Source organism: Dendrobates tinctorius, unplaced genomic scaffold (assembly GCF_039654945.1).
Source record: "Dendrobates tinctorius isolate UK_male_01 unplaced genomic scaffold, ASM3965494v1 ptg000231l, whole genome shotgun sequence".
In the NCBI taxonomy this organism is placed as follows: Eukaryota; Metazoa; Chordata; class Amphibia; order Anura; family Dendrobatidae; genus Dendrobates; species Dendrobates tinctorius.
The window spans coordinates 4660806-4679690 of record NW_027361898.1 but is presented as its reverse complement, the minus strand read 5'-3'; the positions used below and the strand labels follow the sequence as shown (position 1 = coordinate 4679690).

The window sequence follows — 18885 nt, the reverse complement described above, 5'->3', positions numbered from 1 at the left end:
GTGTCCTGACCCCTCTATCATAGCTGCGATGCTCTGCGTGCCCTGACCCCTATCATAGCTGCGATGCTCTGCGTGTCCTGACCCCTCTATCGTAGCTGTGATGCTCTGTGTGTTCTGACCCCTCTATCACAGCTGTGATGCTCTGTGTGTCCTGACTCCTCTATCATAGCTGCAATGCTCTGCGTGTCCTGACCTCTATCACAGTTGCAATGCTCTGCGTGTCCTGACCTCTATCACAGCTGTGATGCTCTGCGTGTCATGACTCCTCTCTATCATAGCTGCTATGCTCTGTGTCCTGACCCCTCTATCACAGCTGTGATGCTGTGTGACCTGACCTCTATCAGAGCTGCGATGCTCTGCGTGTCCTGGCTCCTCTATCATAGCTGTGATGCTCTGCGTGTCCTGACCCCTCTATCATAGCTGTGATGCGCCGCGTGTCCTGACCCCTCTCTATCATAGCTGTGATGCTCTGTGTCCTGACCCCTCTATCACAGCTGATGCTCTGCGTATCCTGACTCCTCTCTCTCATAGCTGCAATGCACTGCGTGTCCTGACCTCTATCATAGCTGCAATGCTCTGTGTCCTGACCTCTATCATAGCTGCAATGAACTGTGTGTCCTGACCTCTATCACAGCTGTGATGCTCTGCGTGTCCTGACCCCTCTATCATAGCTGCGATGCTCTGCATGTCCTGACCCCTCTAGCATAGCTGCAATGCTCTGCATGTCCTGACCCCTCTAGCATAGCTGCAATGCTCTGCATGTCCTGACCCCTCTATCATAGCTGTGATGCGCCGCGTGTCCTGACCCCTCTATCATAGCTGTGATGCTCTGTGTCCTGACCCCTCTATCACAGCTGATGCTCTGCGTATCCTGACTCCTCTCTCTCATAGCTGTGATGCTCTGTGTCCTGACCCCTCTATCACAGCTGATGCTCTGCGTATCCTGACTCCTCTCTCTCATAGCTGTGATGCTCTGTGTCCTGACCTCTATCATAGCTGCAATGCACTGTGTGTCCTGACCTCTATCACAGCTGTGATGCTCTGCGTGTCCTGACCCCTCTATCATAGCTGCAATGCTCTGCATGTCCTGACCCCTCTATCATAGCTGCAATGCTCTGCGTGTCCTGGCTCCTTTGTTTTTTTGCCTGCACCCCAGACGCTCACAATAAATACTCCATAAAAGTCTTCCTACTTCCACCCTAACCCTTGCAGATGACATTTGGCTCCCTGTGAAGCGCCCCTTTAAGACTCCCTCCTCTGAGATGCAGGATTTGCAGTAACCGGATACGCAGCAGATCACGTGCTCACTATGACCCCGCCCACTGAGCAGCCTTTTATAGCCTTTTAATGACGTCACCGCAGCAATGTAGTCCCGGCGCTGTAAATCACGAGTTATAATGCGTCCTCTTCTATATCCATCCGCACCTCTAATTATGGTTTATTTTTCCCATCGGCTTCCTAATGGCTCAAAAAAAGAAAACCGCGCTGAATATAGCTATCTGGGTCCAAGTTTTCAGCAAAACTAGACTGGAAGGGAAGAGCGGCAGGAGAGACAGGACTATTTTTTTCTTCTCATTGGCGGAAGGAAACAGACGGAAGGGGGTGGCACTGCGACACAAGATGGCGGCGCCCTGAGGAGCTGTGAGGTAAACAGGCTGTCTGTGTGAGGGGAGACAAGCTCGGAGGAGTTGTGGTGTTGGTGTTGACCGGTGAGGACCCGGCAGGCGGGCCGGGGATGGTGGTGGCAGTGTTTGCGGGTTCTCCTCAGCTGGGGGGGGGGGGGTTCGGGTCTGTTGTTATTTATTAGATACCTGCACGGTCGTCTGGCCCTGGCTCATTTCTGCCCTTTGTCACATTCTGTGATTGCTGTCAGTGAATGGAAACGTTCTTGGCTTCTTGTAGGGACTGAGGTCATGTCCTGACCTGATCTCTCTCAGAGCTGAGGCTTTGTTACAGCTTTATCCAGTCTGCACAATGTATCCTGCACTGACACATTGTAGCAAAGCATCAGCACCGGAGGGAGATGTGCTGCTCTCCAGGTCACAGGATTGGCTGCAACTGTCACAAACCCTCAGCCGTGGGAAGAATCGTGTCAGCACTAGAGGCTCCTACGCGACAGCAAGCAGAGGTCTGACAATGTGATCTGAGAGCCTGGCTGTGTACTGAAGTATCGCCTGATTAGATATTCTTCTGCTAAGTGAAAGTGGGACCAGGTACGTGGTTTAGCTGACAGTATCACACAGGATGGGATTAGTTACGCGGATCAGCATTGGCTTCCGCTCAGGATGGGATTAGATATGTGGCTGAGCAATCGGTTTTGCGTGGCCTGGTATTAGCTCCACGCCGCGCAGGGTGGGAGCAGCTAGGTGGCTCAGCGGTCGGCGCCGCGCAGGGTGGGAGCAGCTAGGTGGGTCGGCGCCGCGCAGGGTGGGAGCAGCTAGGTGGGTCGGCGCCGCGCAGGGTGGGAGTTTTGTGGTATCCACCAACCCATACAAGCTATTTGGTCCGTCAGAACCTCTGCCTGATTTAAACAAATGAGCACAACTCCTACAGATAATTCCTGTGAGTGTGGTAAAGGGAAAAAAAATGTATCTATCACAGTCCATACATATAGGATATTTATAACAATAAAGAATGATGGGGCAATATATCATCATCACGGTCAGGAAAGTTAGCAGTGCAGTAGTAAATTCAACAAGATAAAGGTTGTTCAAAAAAGGAGGCAAGTATGCTAATAAGGTAGAAAAGGATAGTGAGATACACATAGAGTGTGCACAGGGTGAAACACAGGTCTGTGTGAAGGAAGAACTGAAGCAGAGTCAAAATGAAGCCCTGCCGTTTACTTTATAGTAGAAAAAGTATATCCCTGCTACCATGTGTATGACAGATAATTTAATGCAGAAAAAAATGGTGTGCCATATTACAACAATGTGACAACAGTACATGTCTCACCTAGTAGTCATCTGTCATACTATTGCATATTTTTTGTGATGACCTGTGATGCATTGTGTTAGCACATTGCATTACTATAGATTGATGAGTAGATTTTTTTTTTTTTTTTTTACATCTTATTAGTATCAGCATAATTCTCTTTTGTTGGGAACTACCTGGATGCACTATATACAATTTGCCATATGATATACTTTTACTTCTATAAAGTAAACTTATTTTTGTTATTTTGCAGGTCAGATCGGCGGCTTATCTACAGTATTATAGAATGCTGTAGATAAGCCCTGAAAGGCGGTGGCCGCATCTTATAGCGACAGGTTCGCTTTAAAGCTGAAATGCAACTCTACTTGTTACTTACCTTGAGAAAGACACCCCAGTGTCGATATGTGTGGGTCCATGTACCCACACAGCCGGACTGTCTGCCTTGGGGACGCGACCACCTTACTGGGATAGGGCTAAGTATTTACCTGATCACCTCCTCTGGTTCCTAATTTTATATTTATTATCCTTAAAGGCCTTGTTATTGGTGCTGAGGAACGTGCTGGAGATTTACTCATTATTCTTCAATATGTAGCAATTGTGATAACAGCATGTATATGTACTGCTATTTGAATAGCCTGTGTTCAGCCTTATTTTGGCTGGTTTATACCTAACTGTACCTTGGGACTATGTCAAATTTATCGATGGTATAATGGCTTTTGGGTCTGAGTATTCTGTTGATTGTGGATCCCTTTTCTTTGTGCAATACCTGCTATGGGATTTTTTTAAGTGTTTTTAAATGTATTGTGCTGTATTTCAATAAACGTTGTAAATTTTATGGTGATTTCCTTGCTATGTGCATATACTTTTTTTTTTTTTTTTTTTTTCTTGGTTTGTGGTCAGCAGTCGGTGCCGCGCAGGGCGGGAGCGGCTGATGTCCTGTTGTGTGCAGTATTTGTATCTTTCTCGCTCATTTTCCTGGTCTTCGGATAGAATATTTCTTATTCTTCACCTTTTTGGTTCTTTCCTTTGTAACTTTCTTTGTATTTTGCTGTCTGTGACATCTGAGGATGTTACATTTGTCTCCTGTGAGGTTGCTGATCGGCGCATTGCCGGCACTGATTGTCACAAGCCTTCAGCCCTGAAGATGTTGTGGCTAATGATGATTTCTTATTGTAAGCTCTTGGCTGTGAGACGTGACTGGCGGACGCTTCCATTCATTGATAGCAGGCTGAGGTAGTTGTAGTAAGAGACTGATGAGCTTTGTCTGTTTGCAGCAGGACTTCCTGCCATAGGGATATGCTGTGATTGTGGTGGTCTGCAGGCATTTGCTCTGGCACCATGCCTTTGTGGCAGCAGGGGCTCTGTAGTATGTGGACAGGCCCCGATCTCATCTCTTGCTCTATTTTAGCTGTCTTGATTCCAGGAAACCTATAGATAGCGGAGCTGATCTGCTCCTGAGATTACAAGCAATACCTGGGCCTGGCTGAGGGACTGTGTGCTGAGACCCCCTCCATTTTTGTCACTGATGCAGCACATAACCAAAAATCAGTCAGGCAGGTTTCACATTGGCGTTTCACAGACCTGCGTCGGTCTGCGCACGGCCGCTGCTAAGCTCTGCCCCTGCCGCGCCTCCTCTGGTTAGCTCCGCCTATGGGCGCAGGACGCTGCATGCGGCCTGCGTCCCCTATCTTTAGCATTGGGGACGCAGGCCGTGTGCAGATATGCGTTTGGCGGCGCATGCGTCCTTTTGACGGTGTGCCGAGCGCATCAAAATGCAACAGGTTGCGTTTGGCGCACCGTCAAAAGGACGCATGCGCTGTAAATGCATACCTGCGCACGGCCTGCGTCCCCAATGCTACAGATATGGGACGCAGGTAGCGTCCTGTGCCCATTGGCGGAGCTGACCAGAGGAGGCGCAGCAAGGGGTGGAGCTTAGCGGCGGCCGTGCGCAGACCGACGCAGGTCTGTGAAATGCCAATGTGAAACCAGCCTCATAGAGTAATTCCCTATGACAAACACTGCCTGTCTGCTTTGTTCCCAATGTAGTGAACACAGGGACGGATTTAAAATGTTTTCCCTATTTTCTACTGCAATGTGGCACCCCCCCCAACCACCTGGCTGTGCAAGGATCTAAAGGTGGCAATATTTACACTAGTTGTGTTCGGTGCCTGTGAAGGTGAAACAATGCTGCAGCCCCATCTTTTAGACACCCACAGATCATAGACTATATCCTACCCATACCTTATTAATAGCATTGGAAGACCACCTTCAAATTTAACTCAATGCCAATTTTTAAACTAATTTTGATGCTACTCATCGGCAGTGAAGACCCCCCTACCCCCACAGTTTTAACAGGTGATAGCGCTACATCCACTGCAATAAAGATGGCGGCGGTCACATATTTAATTGTCATCGCCTCCCTAGCTCCATCGTCTTCTGTGCAGTCGCAAGTTGTCCTTGCCTCCGGGAAGGCGATCTTGAGATTACTCGCGTAACCACTGTTGCCTTGATTGGTATCGTCGCAGCTATTGTTTACAACTGACGCATGGGGGTCTTTAATATTGGCCACTGTTAAAACTTTGCCAGGAAGTGATTTTAACCTTTAAATGATTTATAGAAGTGCACGTATGGATCTGTTTGTTGCAGACAGGCGGTGTTGTCATAAGGTGGTTTTTTTTTTTTTTTTTTTTTTTTTTTTTTTTGTTTGTTTTTTGGTGCACATTAAGGGTGAGCTACTTAAAGTGCTGTTCCTGACACAGCAATCTTTCCCAGCTCCACAGGATTAGCAATAAGTTGCTGACTGACAGCCAACTTAAACTGCATAGTTGGAAGACCGCTGTCAATCATCATGACACCGGTAGTTCCACCCCATCAACAGGAAGAGAAACTGCTGCTCTGTTGACAAGGAGCAGAAGAATCTGGCAGGAGCAGTCAATGATTGGCACCAGGTGCAACAGGCAGGTAGTTGCCTCTGTTAGCAACTACATTGCTTTTTTTTTTTTTTTTTTCTAACGTCCTGGATATCCTTTTTAAGTAGAAGGTCCAAGCACAGACAGGCAGTGTTGTCATGGGTTCTCAAAGACAGGAGTGTCTGCTTATTTTTTTTCAGCATTTCTCTATGGCTGACAAATCCCAAGCTTTTGGGTCGTCCCCCTGTGACTACTGTCCATCCAGGCAGCTTCTATTATGAAGGTGGTCTCGCCAGGCCTCCCTGTGATGCCCTCATGTTGGGCCTAATAGCCAGAGAGCCCAGAATGGTCTCTTTAGATAATTCCATATTATCTATGCAGTTGGCTGTTTCATCCGAGGAAAATGTATTAATCCTGTAATGTCTCTGCAGTTCGGAGGAGGCACAGATGAGGACCCTGCTGTGACCTAGAACCTCCCGTGTCCTAAGACCAGCACACCCACCTGGACAGCAGCATGGCTCACCCAATGACCGTGTGGGAGAACCTCGGCTTGCTGGAGTCCACTGATCTGCAGCAACTGGACAACATACACAAGCAGATCCGGGAGCAGCTCAGCTCAGGTATTGGAGACTGGGGAATGTGCTCCAAAGTGACGCCTTACTGAGGTGTCCGTAGCACGTGTTACTGACCACTGTATGCTCCGTGTGCCGCCATATAGTGCATGTGACCCTCCTTATCTCGTGTCCTGCAGATCGCTCACCGGTCCTTGTGAACAATCTGGTGGATCATTATCTGGAAAATAATTCTGAACAAGCAATGCTGATCCTCTCCATGGTACAAGAACCTCATGAAAAGGTGGGTGATGAATCCATCCTGGGTGATGTTGGCAGCCCTAAATTAGAAAAGTAGGCTGCTTTTTTCCAGCTGCACCACCCCTGTCTTCAGGCACCATGTGGTATTGTAGCTCAGTGTATTCATCTAAGTGGAGCCAAACTGCAAGCCCAGACGCAACCTGTGGATAGGTGTGGCGCTGCAGGAGAAATCACAATATATTACTCTTCCCAGACTGCCCCTTTAATTGCCCAGGAATGACATGCTGACTTAAAGGTGCTTTTAATTTTCTAGAAAAAAAAACTCTCCACCTGAATGCCCCTCAACGCCAATGTTCTTGGTTGGGACGAGAAGTGGCAACTGACCCGGAAGTGAAGACACCATCACTTCTGGTCCTGATGCAGAGCAGGGTCTTTTGTGGTTTTTTTTTTTTTTTTTATCGGATCATTTATTGTGAAAAATTAGACACAAATCTCAAACATTTTGTATTTTCCATGTACAATACAGAACAAAGTAAACTCCAAACTGTGTGAAAAGAACACTTTAACCCCTTAGTGAACAAGACAATTTTGACTTTAATGACTAGGTGGTAACTCTAGAACGCTTCAACGGATTCCAATGATTCTGAGCTTTTTTTTTTTTTTTGTGATATTTTGAAACTTCATGATGGTGGCAAAAGTTGTTCACTATGACTTGCGTTTGTGTGAAATTATCGCAATTTTTGGGGAAATTGTGTTTTGTTTTTTTTTTCGCCTCATTGGGGGGGGGGGGGGGGCGGGACACAGACCATGGGTGTTATGCTGCGGCCAATAGGAGGCTGACACTAAAGGCCCCGTTACACTAAACGATGCACCAGCGATCCCGACAACGATACGACCTTGTCAGGATCGCTGGTGCATCGCTACATGATCGCAGGTGAGCTACCAAGCAGGCAGCTTCACCATCGATCAGCACCAGCGAGGACGGTGGTCTCTAAGGTAAATATTGGGTTACTAAGCGGCGCGTGTCACTTAGTTACCCGCTGTGTACCTTAGAAACGTGCGTGCTCGCGCAGGGAGCTGCACATCGGGTAGCGAAGTGATGCGCGCCACTTAGTAACCCGATATTTACCTTGGTTACCAGCTCCCAGCGTCTGCTTAGAGCGCTGGGAGCGTCGCTGATCGTTGGCTCCCGCTGCCACACGCAGCTATGAGTAACCAGTCATGCACCCCTATGGTGTTTTGGATCCCGAGAACGAGCTCAGAAGCTGGGTACCTTGCCGTTCAGTCTTAAAGCCATCCGGTCCCCATTTGGAGTCCCCTAACGAAAACCGTTCTGTTAAAGGGCCTCCGTGGTGTGTGCCACAACCGTGGCGTTATGCTATTGAATTTGAATGGGGTGATTCGCGAGCAGATACTGAAACACCTGCTGGGTTAACTGGATCGCTTGGATTACAAGGATATACAAAAAGACTGCTCTCCAACCAAGGAGGCTGGCATCGATAGCCACTACTGGTGATTAGACCAGAAGAGAAGATTTTTCTCCATGGTATATTTGCTTGTAATGTAGCATTATAAAGGGACCGCCTGAGCCCTGAAAGCTTGCAAATATCATTTCTCTGGTTAGCCAATAAAGGCATCACTCCTTGAATACCATTCTCTTTTTTGGGGACATAAGTATTTATATCGTTTTTTCTGGCTAACACGGTACCACAATATTATTTTGTTTTGGACATCTCCTTTGTATAGAGAGAGAACCTCAATGTCCACCGCCTGTGAGGCTATTTGACATGCGGGGGCGAGCGGCACTGCAGCAGAGGAGAGCAGTCTTCTGGCGCAGACTGAGTGTACAGTTAATGGAAGGGGATCACTTCAAACTGCTGCGATATGCCTTAAGCCTTGCTGGGAAAGAAATTTTTTACCTCATATGGCCTAAGAGATAAGCTGAAACTACTACTGTCCATGCAAACCCACTCTAGTAAGAAAGGTGTCGGAGTTCTTTCTGTGGGTGCCAAGCTCTTTCCATTCCCTGAGTCATGATGCCCTATTGAGTGCGAGGGCATCTGCCACAGATAGTGTGGTGCAGCCGGAACAATGTAAAAGGCGTCCAGCTAAAAATGGGAAGAGAGCTGGTTTCGAGGCCCTCAGAATGGAACGAATCAGATTCTCGTCTGTCGGCCTGTGTGACCATTAATTTGATTATCTACCTGGCCTAGATAGCCCGGAGATTCAACCCATTGTTTCCGTCAACCACCTGAAATCAAGGGTGATTCCTCCTTTTTGGAGACTTCTGACTTGGTTATCACATGGCTCCCTTTGCCGGTCAACTATACTGCGAGCCCTCTGTATTATGGTGTATAGCCCACCGGAAAAACGCTACGTGATTCGGGACAGACGAGGCATCCTCGCTGACCTTCAGAAAACTGGATGCCTGCCTCTAAAAAGCGAATCGGCCAGTTTTTTGTTTTTTGTTTTTTTTTCTTTCTTCCCCAGCGAATCCACATTCACGGAAAACATTAAGCTGATAGAGTCCTGTACTCTGTAAACCTGTGGTGAGGGGAAGCGAGACACAGAAAATACGGACATTCAAGCATGTAGTTGGTCAGATAGTTTCTCTAGATGCCTGCGGCTGCTAATCTTCCTTTGAACACTCAATGCACAGAGGGATCGTGGATAATCTGTGAGAAGCCTGCACTGGAGGGGGCTTGCAAGTTGGGCCCAGTGTTGCCGGAATCCAACACTGGTGTGGTGAGATGGCTTATGAATCCCCACGAATTAACATGTCAGGCATTCGCAGGGCCAGTATAATTCTAATATAAGTACTGCAATCTCCTGAGAGAGAATATATACGCACACACTGAGACTGAGGCCCTCCCCAGGGAAATAGCACCCTTGTCAGCGCTGTGAATAAGCACAGTCTTTGCCCTCGGTGTTTTATGGCCATTTAAGTCATACAAAAGGTGCCCGTACCTTGGTCTGCAGGACGGTCGGACAGAGCGACCGGCGGCGCACTCTGGTGGAGTGCGAGGATGAGGGTGCCAGTCATCTGCTGACGGACCACAACTCCCAGAGATCAGTGGTTCCACAGCCATCACAAGTAATGCAGTCCGGCAAGGAATATGGCCGCTGAGATTATCGGAGATAGGTGGAGCTTCATCGAAGTAGGCCAAAACCAGGGCCTGAATATTAGATGCCTGTCGGCGCGCCTCCAAGGGGGAAATCCATGAAGCAAGCACTTCCCGGCGGATGCCGAGGGAGGCGCGGACACTCACACTGTGCATGGCAGAGCGGATCAGGACACTGCAAGAAACGCCAGGCTGTTGGGCGGAGTAACCGGCCTGCGGCCCTAGTAAGGGCCAAAGCCGGGGGCTAAATTAGCGGTGCCCGGCCTGAAAGAATGACTGGGCCCGCGACACGCTCAGGAGCCCCCATCCCTTCTTGAGCTGTGGAGGAGTGCTGAGACTGATGGTGCAGGAGCCCTCAATCCACTATCCCCTCTGAGAGGGAGGTGGAGAGGGACCGTCCAGCTCCCTGCAGCACTGCTGTTCCATAATTGATGGTACAGAGGTAGCAGTGCGGACGGCGTGGGGGGCCTCTGTATATCCCAAGGGTTCACTACCGTAGGATTTCACAGGGCTATGTCCGGCTGTGGCAGAACTTGTGCTTCGTGGATCCCCTGGCACTCACTACAGTGCACGTCCCGGCATGGAGCTGCCATGATGGGACTTCAGCACGGAGGTGCGAGTTCCCCAGGCGACCCTTGGACTGTTCGGTCACTTATCCGACCGCTGTAGGGGACCATGGGTAATCTTCAGGATGGTATGGGGTAAGAGAACGCCTCAATCTACCATCCCCTAGAAGGGAAGTGGAGAGGGACCGTCCGCCTACTTGCATCATCCGCTTTGAAAAGTGGTGAAGCAGTGGGGGCTGCACGGACGCCATGTAGAGGCCTCTGAGCATCCTATGGGTTCAATCCCTAAGGATGGGCAGGGCAGGTTATCCGGCATAGGCCGGCTGCAGAAGAGGATACATGAAGGCGACACTCCATGTGCTCGTCCGTAAGTCGGTGCGGGGACATAGGAGCCCTTTAAGAGACCAGTCGCCCTTGAATCAGCTCAGGCATGGTATCCCACGTCACAGGAGAGGATACGTGGAGGCGACACTTGTCACTCGCACATGCTCGCCTGTTGTTGGTTTGGGGAAATCAGAACCTTGAAATGATCCGTTGCCCCTTCATCCGGATTAAAAAATGAGAAAAGTGTAAAAAAAAAAAAAAAAAAAAAAAAAAAAAAAAAATTCAAAAGTTAAAATAAATGGTCTGAAGACCAGACCAGTGTGCCTCCTACAGACACTAAGCAAGAACTGGTTTGCTTGGGGCCAGCAGGAAGGTGTATACTGAGGAGGAGCTAACTCTTTTTGTCTCAACTTTAGGTCCCGTCCCGAGGAGAAGCTGACTGGAGGAGGCGGGGGCGGAGCTTAGCGGTGGCTCTGCGCCGCGCCTCCTAACGCAAGTCTGAAAGTAGCCTTAGAAATGGTTATCGTAGGAGAAATTAAAACCCATGGCATCTCCTAAAAGGCCGAGTATGCATAACCATGGGTCCAGTTGTAAAAGTATCCCAAAATCTGTTCTACAAGTTTGGTCACCCCAGTGCAGTATCTTCCTATAGTTACACTCCCACATAATGGACATGAATCTGTTGTCTGTGCTCCAATCTTATACACTCTATGGAGAAGGGAGATTTGATTCTCAGATAAGGATAGCATAGGTGTTCTAGAATTTCAGTCCATTGTTCCTCTGATGTAGGGCCCACATCCTCTTCCTATTTCAGTTTGACATTCCAGGGATATTTATTTAAAGGGAACCTGCCATCAGAAAAATGCTATTAACCTGCAGACATGAAGAATGTAATATGTATTGATGGGAAATTGTTATTGTCTCAATAAAAATGGTTTTGATTAAAAAAAAAAAAAAATCCCCTGCAGACATGGAGTTAATCTTCACGTTAAATAGCGTTATTAACCTGCACGTAGCTGAATGCTCCGAGGAGAAAATGAATTTTAATCTTCCCAGCACCATGAGATGGCTATAACCACACTCCCGTCTGACGCTCTGTATTGGGGCTGGCTGTCAGGCTTGTTACTTTAAAGGGCCTGTCACACTAAGCGATATCACTAGCAATATCGCTATAACGTCACTGGTTTTGTGACGTAGCAGCCATATTGCTAGCGATATCGCTGTCTGATACTTGCCTCCGACCGGCTCCCCCGCTGGTTATCGCTGATTGCGTGAGAACGTCCTGGACTGTTTCTCGTCGTCAGCTTCCTGCTGGCGCCGACGAGCGATGCGTGGACACAGGCGGGAAGACGTCAGGATCGCCTCGTCTGACAGGTAAGTAGCGACCCCTGCTATGTCGCTGGTGAGATCTGTCTGTGTGGCAGCACACTAGCGACCACTTAGCGATGTACCAGCGATCCTGACCGCGTCATATCGCTGGTTGAGATCGCTGGTGCATCGCTAAGTGTGACAGTACCTTAAGACTCGCTGTATACTCAGAGTGGTGCCTGAAACCTGAAAAATCTGCCGGAATAAAGTTAATTTTATTCTCGCAGTGTTTGGCTAAGAGCGGGCGCCCATCAGGTTAACGCTATTCACCTGCAGATTAACAACCTCTTTTCTTCTCTTGAAAGGTTCCCTTTAAATATAAAGTAATAGCTTAGGTATAGCGGATATTGGGCCTCTTTTATCTATTATGTAGTGTTTATCAATATTAAGGCTGTGTGCCCACGATGCGATTTTTAAGCGTTTCTGCCACGATTTTCGGTGCAAAAGCGCTGCCAAAATGTTTAAAAATCTTGTACAGAACGCACCCCATGCATTCCTATGGCATTCCGCACATGCTGTGCTAATGCTGAGCTTTTTTCCGCGGCGGAATCGCATCGCGGAAAAAATCGCAGCATGCTCATTCTTTTGTGCGGAATCGCAAAGAATTGCCGCAATTCCACACCCATAGGAATGCATGAGAATCGCTTACTTCCCCCATGTGGCTATGCCCACCATGCGCAAAGTTAAGCGTCTCATGTGCGGTTGGTACCCACGGTGTGGAGGAGAGGAGACTGTCCTCCAGGCCCTGGGTACCATACCTCTGTGTGTGTAAAAAAAAAAAAAAAAAAAAAAAAAAAATCGGGGTATATTTACCTTCCGACGTCCCGCGCTGCCTTCCCGGGCCACAGCGTTCCCAGTAATGCCTTGCGGCAAGGTCCTGTGATGACGTAGTCTCGCGTGACTCTAGCGGTCTCGTGAGATTGCTATAGCAACGCGAGACCAACGTCATCACAGGTCTCGCAAGGCATCGCTGGGAGCGTCGCTGAGACTGCGCGGGACGTCGGAAGGTAAATATACCCCGTTTTGGTTTTTTTTTTTTTAACATTCTTTTACTATTGATGTTGCATAGGCGGCCTCAATAGTAAAAACCTGGTCACACTTGTCAAACACTATGTTTGACGAGTGTGACCAACCTGTCAATCACTTTCCAAGCGATGCTTCAAATCGCTTGGAAAGTGCTTGAATATCACACGCGAAAATCGCGGCAAAATCGTGCGGAAATAAACGCGCGATTTCTGGGAAGGAGTTCGGTTTTCAGTGTCTGGATTTAAATGCAATGTGGGCACATAGCCTAATGGTATTAATCTTAAGTTGTGCATTAAATGCATGATGAAGTTGCAGATATTGGTAAAATTTCATGTGGAAGATTGAACTCAGAAGGAATTTGTTCAAAACTTCTGACTGATCCATTATGTACCACTAGATAGTAAGTGAAACCCTTTGTCTTCCCACTTGTTAAAACCTTCTAATTCATGGAAACAGATAATTTGGGGTTATGCCACAGAGGAGGAGAATCCGTATGTCCTGAGACCAAAATATTTTTACCTCTATCCCAAACTTTGCATGTCATATTTAAGGTGGGGCAAGCTGGGTCTTTTTCTCTAGAGGGTCTATCTTCTAAAGTTTAATAATGGAAATTTCCACTTAGTTTCTTCTCTAATTAATTGTCCTGATACCTCACAATGTTCAGTTGTTCCCCCATCCTTGAAGTTGTGAGCCAAGAAATGGACCCAGGCTTTTTGCAATGGCCAGGACAACGTCTTTTCCTTTTTCCAGGGGAAGGTTGGGTTTCTAGTGGCGAGCGTGGTTACTTTTGAAAGGATGGTCTCCTTCTGTTAAAGGAGCGCATAGCACCTTTTAAAAGTGTATTCACAGTTCAGTGCAGTGCCTTAGTTGGTTTAATGGGGGCCAGCTGCCATTTCCTTAACACCCAGGTGGGCTGGAGCCCTGCTATGCAGGGGGAAAAAGATGGTAAAGTTGAGTGAACACTATATCAGAGCTGTGTACCCTTTATTATCAGGATCAATAGTGGTCTCGGAGTCCCAATCCACCGTCATTTCTGAGTATTACAGGTTCTGGCAGATGATTCTGTTTCGTCTTCTCTTTTGCAGCACTTATTGGATAAGATAAATGAATATTTAGGTAAAGCTGCCACTCGTCTACCAACCCTGACACTACTGGGCCATGTGATTCGCCGTCAGCCATCTTGGAAGCACAAGTTGTCACAAGCTGCCGTCCTACAGTCCTTATTGAAGTGTCTTAAGGTAAAGTAATATACATTGATGGGAGGAGTTGAATTAACACCTGGGTTATTAGTGATACTTGGGTGGAAAAAAGTTTGACTACCACTATGTGTGGTACAAGATGCATTAATGGCAGATCTGCCTGTATTCCTGCCTACGTGATCAGATCTGCTGTCCAAGACTAGCAATGCTGGGCAATGACCACTTCAATCACTGGGGCGGGGGGGTCTCCACACAACTTTCCTGGACACAGAAGTGAGTATTTTGGGGAGATCAGCTGATCGTTGTAGGTTTGGCTTCTCTATCCTCTCTGCTTTTCTGATTGCTTTATGCACAGTAGTTAACCAGCATAAGAAGCCCTTTCTCCTCCCATCCCAGCAATTGTGACTGCCAGGTGCTGAGAGGAAGCAGGCGCTGCTGGGTTGCAGCTGATCTGACTTCATGTTCAATTCATACGAAGGCGACCCCCCCCCCCCTTTAACCCCTTCACGACCTTTGGGTACTAGTACGGCGGAGGTCGCTTCCCTTTCTTTGATGTGGGTTCCGGCGTTGAGCCCACTTCTTTACCGGGACATATCAGCTGTTTTTGAACAGTTGACATTTGCCTGCAATAGCTGTAGGTGGAATTGCCAGCTACCCTCGCTATTAACTAGTTAAATGCTGCTGTCAAACTCTGACAGTGACATTTAACATGTGCTTCCGGCCATCGGGCCGGAAATACGCACTCGGGTGACCCACGTCTCGTGATCGGGTGACCCACGTCTCGTGATCGGCATGACACCCTGAGGTCTCCTGGAGACCTCCAAGGTTGTCAGTGCCAGATTGCTATGAGTGTCACCCGGTGGTCGGCGCTCATAACAATTCAGTAAATTGCTACTCTACTCATCGCCTATATGTAGCAGAGCCGATCGGGCTATGGCAGCTTCTACCCTCCCAAGGAGGCTATTAAAGCATGCCAAAGGTTAAAAAAAAATATATATATATATATATATATATATATATATATATATATATATATATATTCAGATCGCTCCCCCCTTTTGCCCAATTAAAAATAAAACACAATTAAAATCAAACATGCACAGATTTGGTATCCCATCGTTCAGAATTGCCCGACTTATCAATAAAAAAAATATCTATCTGAACGCTAAACAGTGTAGTGAGAAAAAAATTCAAAACGCCAGAATTATGTTTGTTTGGTCGCCGCGACATTGCATTAAAATGCAATAACAGGCGATCAAAAGATTGCACCAAAATTGTATCAATAAAAATGTCAAATCGGCACATAAGCCCTCAACCGACCCGAGATTACGAAAAATGGAGACGCTATGGGTCTCGGAAAATTGTGCAATTTTTTTTTTTTTCTTTTTTTTATAACTATGTAGACTTTTTTTCACCCCTTGGATAAAAAAAGAACCTAGACTGACCTGAAGAATCATAATGGCAGGTCAGTTTTAGCATTTAGTGAACCTATTAACCCCTTCACCCCCAAGGGTGGTTTGCACGTTCATCACCGGGCCAATTTTTACAATTCTGACCACTGTCCCTTTATGAGGTCATAACTCTGGAACGCTTCCATGGATCCCGGTGATTCTGACATTGTTTTCTCGTGACATATTGTACTTCATGATAGTGGTAGAATTTCATTCAAATAACTTGCGTTTATTTGTGAAAAAAAACGGAAATTTGGCGCAAATTTTGAAAATTTCGCAATTTTCCAACTTTGAATTTTTATGCCCTTAAATCACAGAGATACGGCACACAAAAAACTTGATAAGTAACATTTCCCACATGTTTACTTTACATCAGCACAATTTTGTAACCAAAATTTTTTTGTCAGGAAGTTATAAGGGTTAAAAGTTGACCAGCGATTTCTCATTTTTGCAACACCATTTTATTTTTACGGACCACATCACATTTGAAGCCACTTTGAGGGGTTTATATGATAGAAAATACCCAAAAGTGACACCATTCTAAAAACTGCACCCCTTAAGGTGCTCAAAACCACAATCAAGAAGTTTATTAACCCTTTAGGTGCGTCACAGGAATTTTTGAATATTTAAAAAAAAAAATGGACATCTAACTTTTTTTCACAAAAAAAATACTTCAGGTTCAATTTTTTTTTTATTTTACCAAGGGTAACAGGAGACATTTGACTGCAAAAGTTATTGTGCAATTTGTCCTGAGTACGCTGAGACCTGATATGTCGGGGGGAACCACTGTTTCGGCGCATGGCAGAGCTCAGAAGGGAAGGAGCGCCGTTTGACTTTTTCAATGCAAAATTGGCTAGAATTCAGATCGGACGCCATGTCACGTTTGGAGAGCCCCTGATGTACCTAAACCCCAAGGAACTTATCTAGATATGTGGTGAGAACTTTGAACCCACAAGGGCTTCACAGAAGTTTATAACGTACAGCGGTACAAATAAAAAATCATATTTCTCTTTCGCCTCATTGGGGGACACAGGGAACATGGGTGTATGCTGCTGCCACTAGGAGGCGGACACTATGCACAAAAAAAAGGTTAGCTCCTCCTCCGCAGTGTACACCCCACCGACCGGCAGGAAATCCCTCCGTTTAGCTTACTGTCAGTAGGAGGTGGACACGGGTCTTTCATTAGACCCATATCTACCTCGATGTGCGTCGTTCCTTTTCAGGTTTCCGGAGGGATAGTGTGAGAAGTCACAACTGTACTCCCACAAAGAGGCTATGAGTACGGTGTGTACTGCCACCCCGTATCCTCATAGCTCTCCGTGCAGACCACAAGCTCGGCACAGGTGCGTGCCAGCAACGGATGGTCCTTGCCCCCCGCCTCCCACCCACTCGCCCACCAGAGCCTGTCGATCGGACGAGGTGCGGACACTGGAAAGATTACAGACGGCGTTGGATAAAGAAGGTACCTTTATGGAGCGGCGCCAGGGCAGCGCCGCAGGTTCTATACGCTGCCCGCGCCTCCCGACGGTCGCCGCATTTCATCTAAGCCCCGGGCGGGCCTTGTCCAACCCCGCCCCCCCCGGTATTCCTCGGGGGCTTCATCTTAGAGCCCGGTTCAGGCAGCGTCGTCTTTGTGGGTGGCCGCGGCAGCATTGCGGGACTTCCGCGCTGCCCCGTGTTGACAGGCGGCCGCCGTCTCAAATTTAGTTCCCGGCTTCAAAAGTCCTGCCTTGTTCCGACAGTGTCTTGTGTTACTGGGTCTATTGTTCGACACTCGTCGATCGAGGGTTTCTCTACCACAAGAAAAGATTTGTTCCCTGCAGCGGGATGTACGATCGCTGCAGATCATACGACTTCCATCTCTCAGGACAACCATGAAAGTCCTGGGAAAGATGGTGACGGCGACACAGGCGGTTCCCTTTGCTCAATTTCACTCCAGACCTCTCCAACACGCCATCCTGTCTCGGTGGAACAGGTCTGTTCTTTCCCTGGACCGTCCATTTCGTCTTTCATACCGGGTCAAGCAGTCCCTCATTTGGTGGCTGACTTCTCCTCTCGTCTCCCTGGGACGGTCATTCCTCCCCATTCACTGGCAGATTGTGACAACGGATGCCAGCCTCCTCGGCTGGGGAGCAGTGTTCCGCAATCACACTGTTCAGGGTCAATGGTCGACTCAGGAGTCAGCCCTGCCGATCAACGTCCTCGAGATACAAGCGATTTATCTGTCTCTCGTTCACTGGGAGACACTTCTCAGGGGCCTGCTTATCCGGATTCAGACAGACAATGCCACAGCAGTGGCATATGTCAACTGCCAGGGGGGAACACGAAGTGTCTCAGCCCTGGCAGAAGTGTCCAAGATTCTTCATTGGGCAGAGGCTTCAGTCCCGGCAATATCCGCGGTGCACATTCCTGGCGTGGACAACTGGGCCGCCGATTTTCTCAGTCGCGAGGGTCTCTCGGCGGGAGAGTGGTCCCTACATCCGGAGGTATTTCTCCAGCTTTGTCGTCGTTGGGGAACCCCGGACGTAGATCTGCTAGCTTCTCTCCTCAACTGGAAAGTCCACAGTTTGTATCCAGGGCTCGAGATCCTCTCGCAGTGGGCGCCGACGCTCTGGCCATTCCTTGGTCGCAGTTTGAGCTCCCCTACTTGTTCCCTCCCCTGCCTCTTCTTCCCAGGCTGTTGAAGAAAATCAAGGCGGAAGGAATTCCAGTCATCCTCATCGCCCCGAATTGGCCCAGAAGGTCTTGGTTCGCGGACATCGTCAACCTTCTCGCGGACGCCCCCTGGAAGCTTCCAGACAGAGCAGATCTGCTGTCGCAAGGTCCGATTTGCCACCCCAATTCTCGGCCGCTCAATTTAACGGCGTGGTTTTGAAATGATCAGGATTTTCCGATCGAGTTATTCATACCATTATCCGAGCCAGGAAGCCATCGTCTTCCAAAATTTATTACCGTACTTGGAAAGCCTATTTCACTTGGTGCGAGACCAATGACATTCCGCCCATGTGTTTTTTGCTCCCTTCTGTCCTGGCGTTCCTTCAAGCGGGGCTGGATGCGGGTCTTGCCCTCAGCTCTTTAAAGGGTCAAGTATCGGCGCTGTCCATTTTATTTCAGAAGACGTTGGCATCCCGTCCTCAGGTTAAAACCTTCCTTCAAGGTGTGGCTCACACGGCTCCT

At 48.0% G+C, this 18885-nt stretch overlaps 2 protein-coding genes across 5 annotated transcripts in view; one reads left to right on the top strand and one right to left on the bottom strand.

The window, feature by feature from the left end:
• Positions 1-1303, bottom strand: part of GFI1B (growth factor independent 1B transcriptional repressor) — a 50023-nt gene extending 48720 nt beyond the window's left edge. Inside the window, exon 1 of the mRNA XM_073555996.1 lies at positions 1193-1303. Coding sequence (XP_073412097.1) covers positions 1193-1219 — 27 coding nt within the window. The 5' untranslated portion in view covers positions 1220-1303. The remainder of the gene's footprint in view (positions 1-1192) is intronic.
• Positions 1304-1501: 198 nt separating this feature from the next.
• TSC1 (TSC complex subunit 1) overlaps positions 1502-18885 on the top strand; it is a 50839-nt gene continuing 33455 nt past the window's right edge. For 2 of the 4 annotated variants that reach the window (XM_073555994.1, XM_073555992.1), the window contains exons 1-4: positions 1592-1709; positions 6272-6460; positions 6592-6695; positions 14144-14296. In XM_073555994.1, the coding sequence (XP_073412095.1) occupies positions 6355-6460; positions 6592-6695; positions 14144-14296 (363 nt within the window). In that variant the 5' untranslated portion in view covers positions 1592-1709; positions 6272-6354. Of the gene's footprint in view, positions 1710-6271; positions 6461-6591; positions 6696-14143; positions 14297-18885 lie in introns of all 4 variants that reach the window. The other 2 variants (XM_073555993.1, XM_073555995.1) reach the window with 2 other exon arrangements.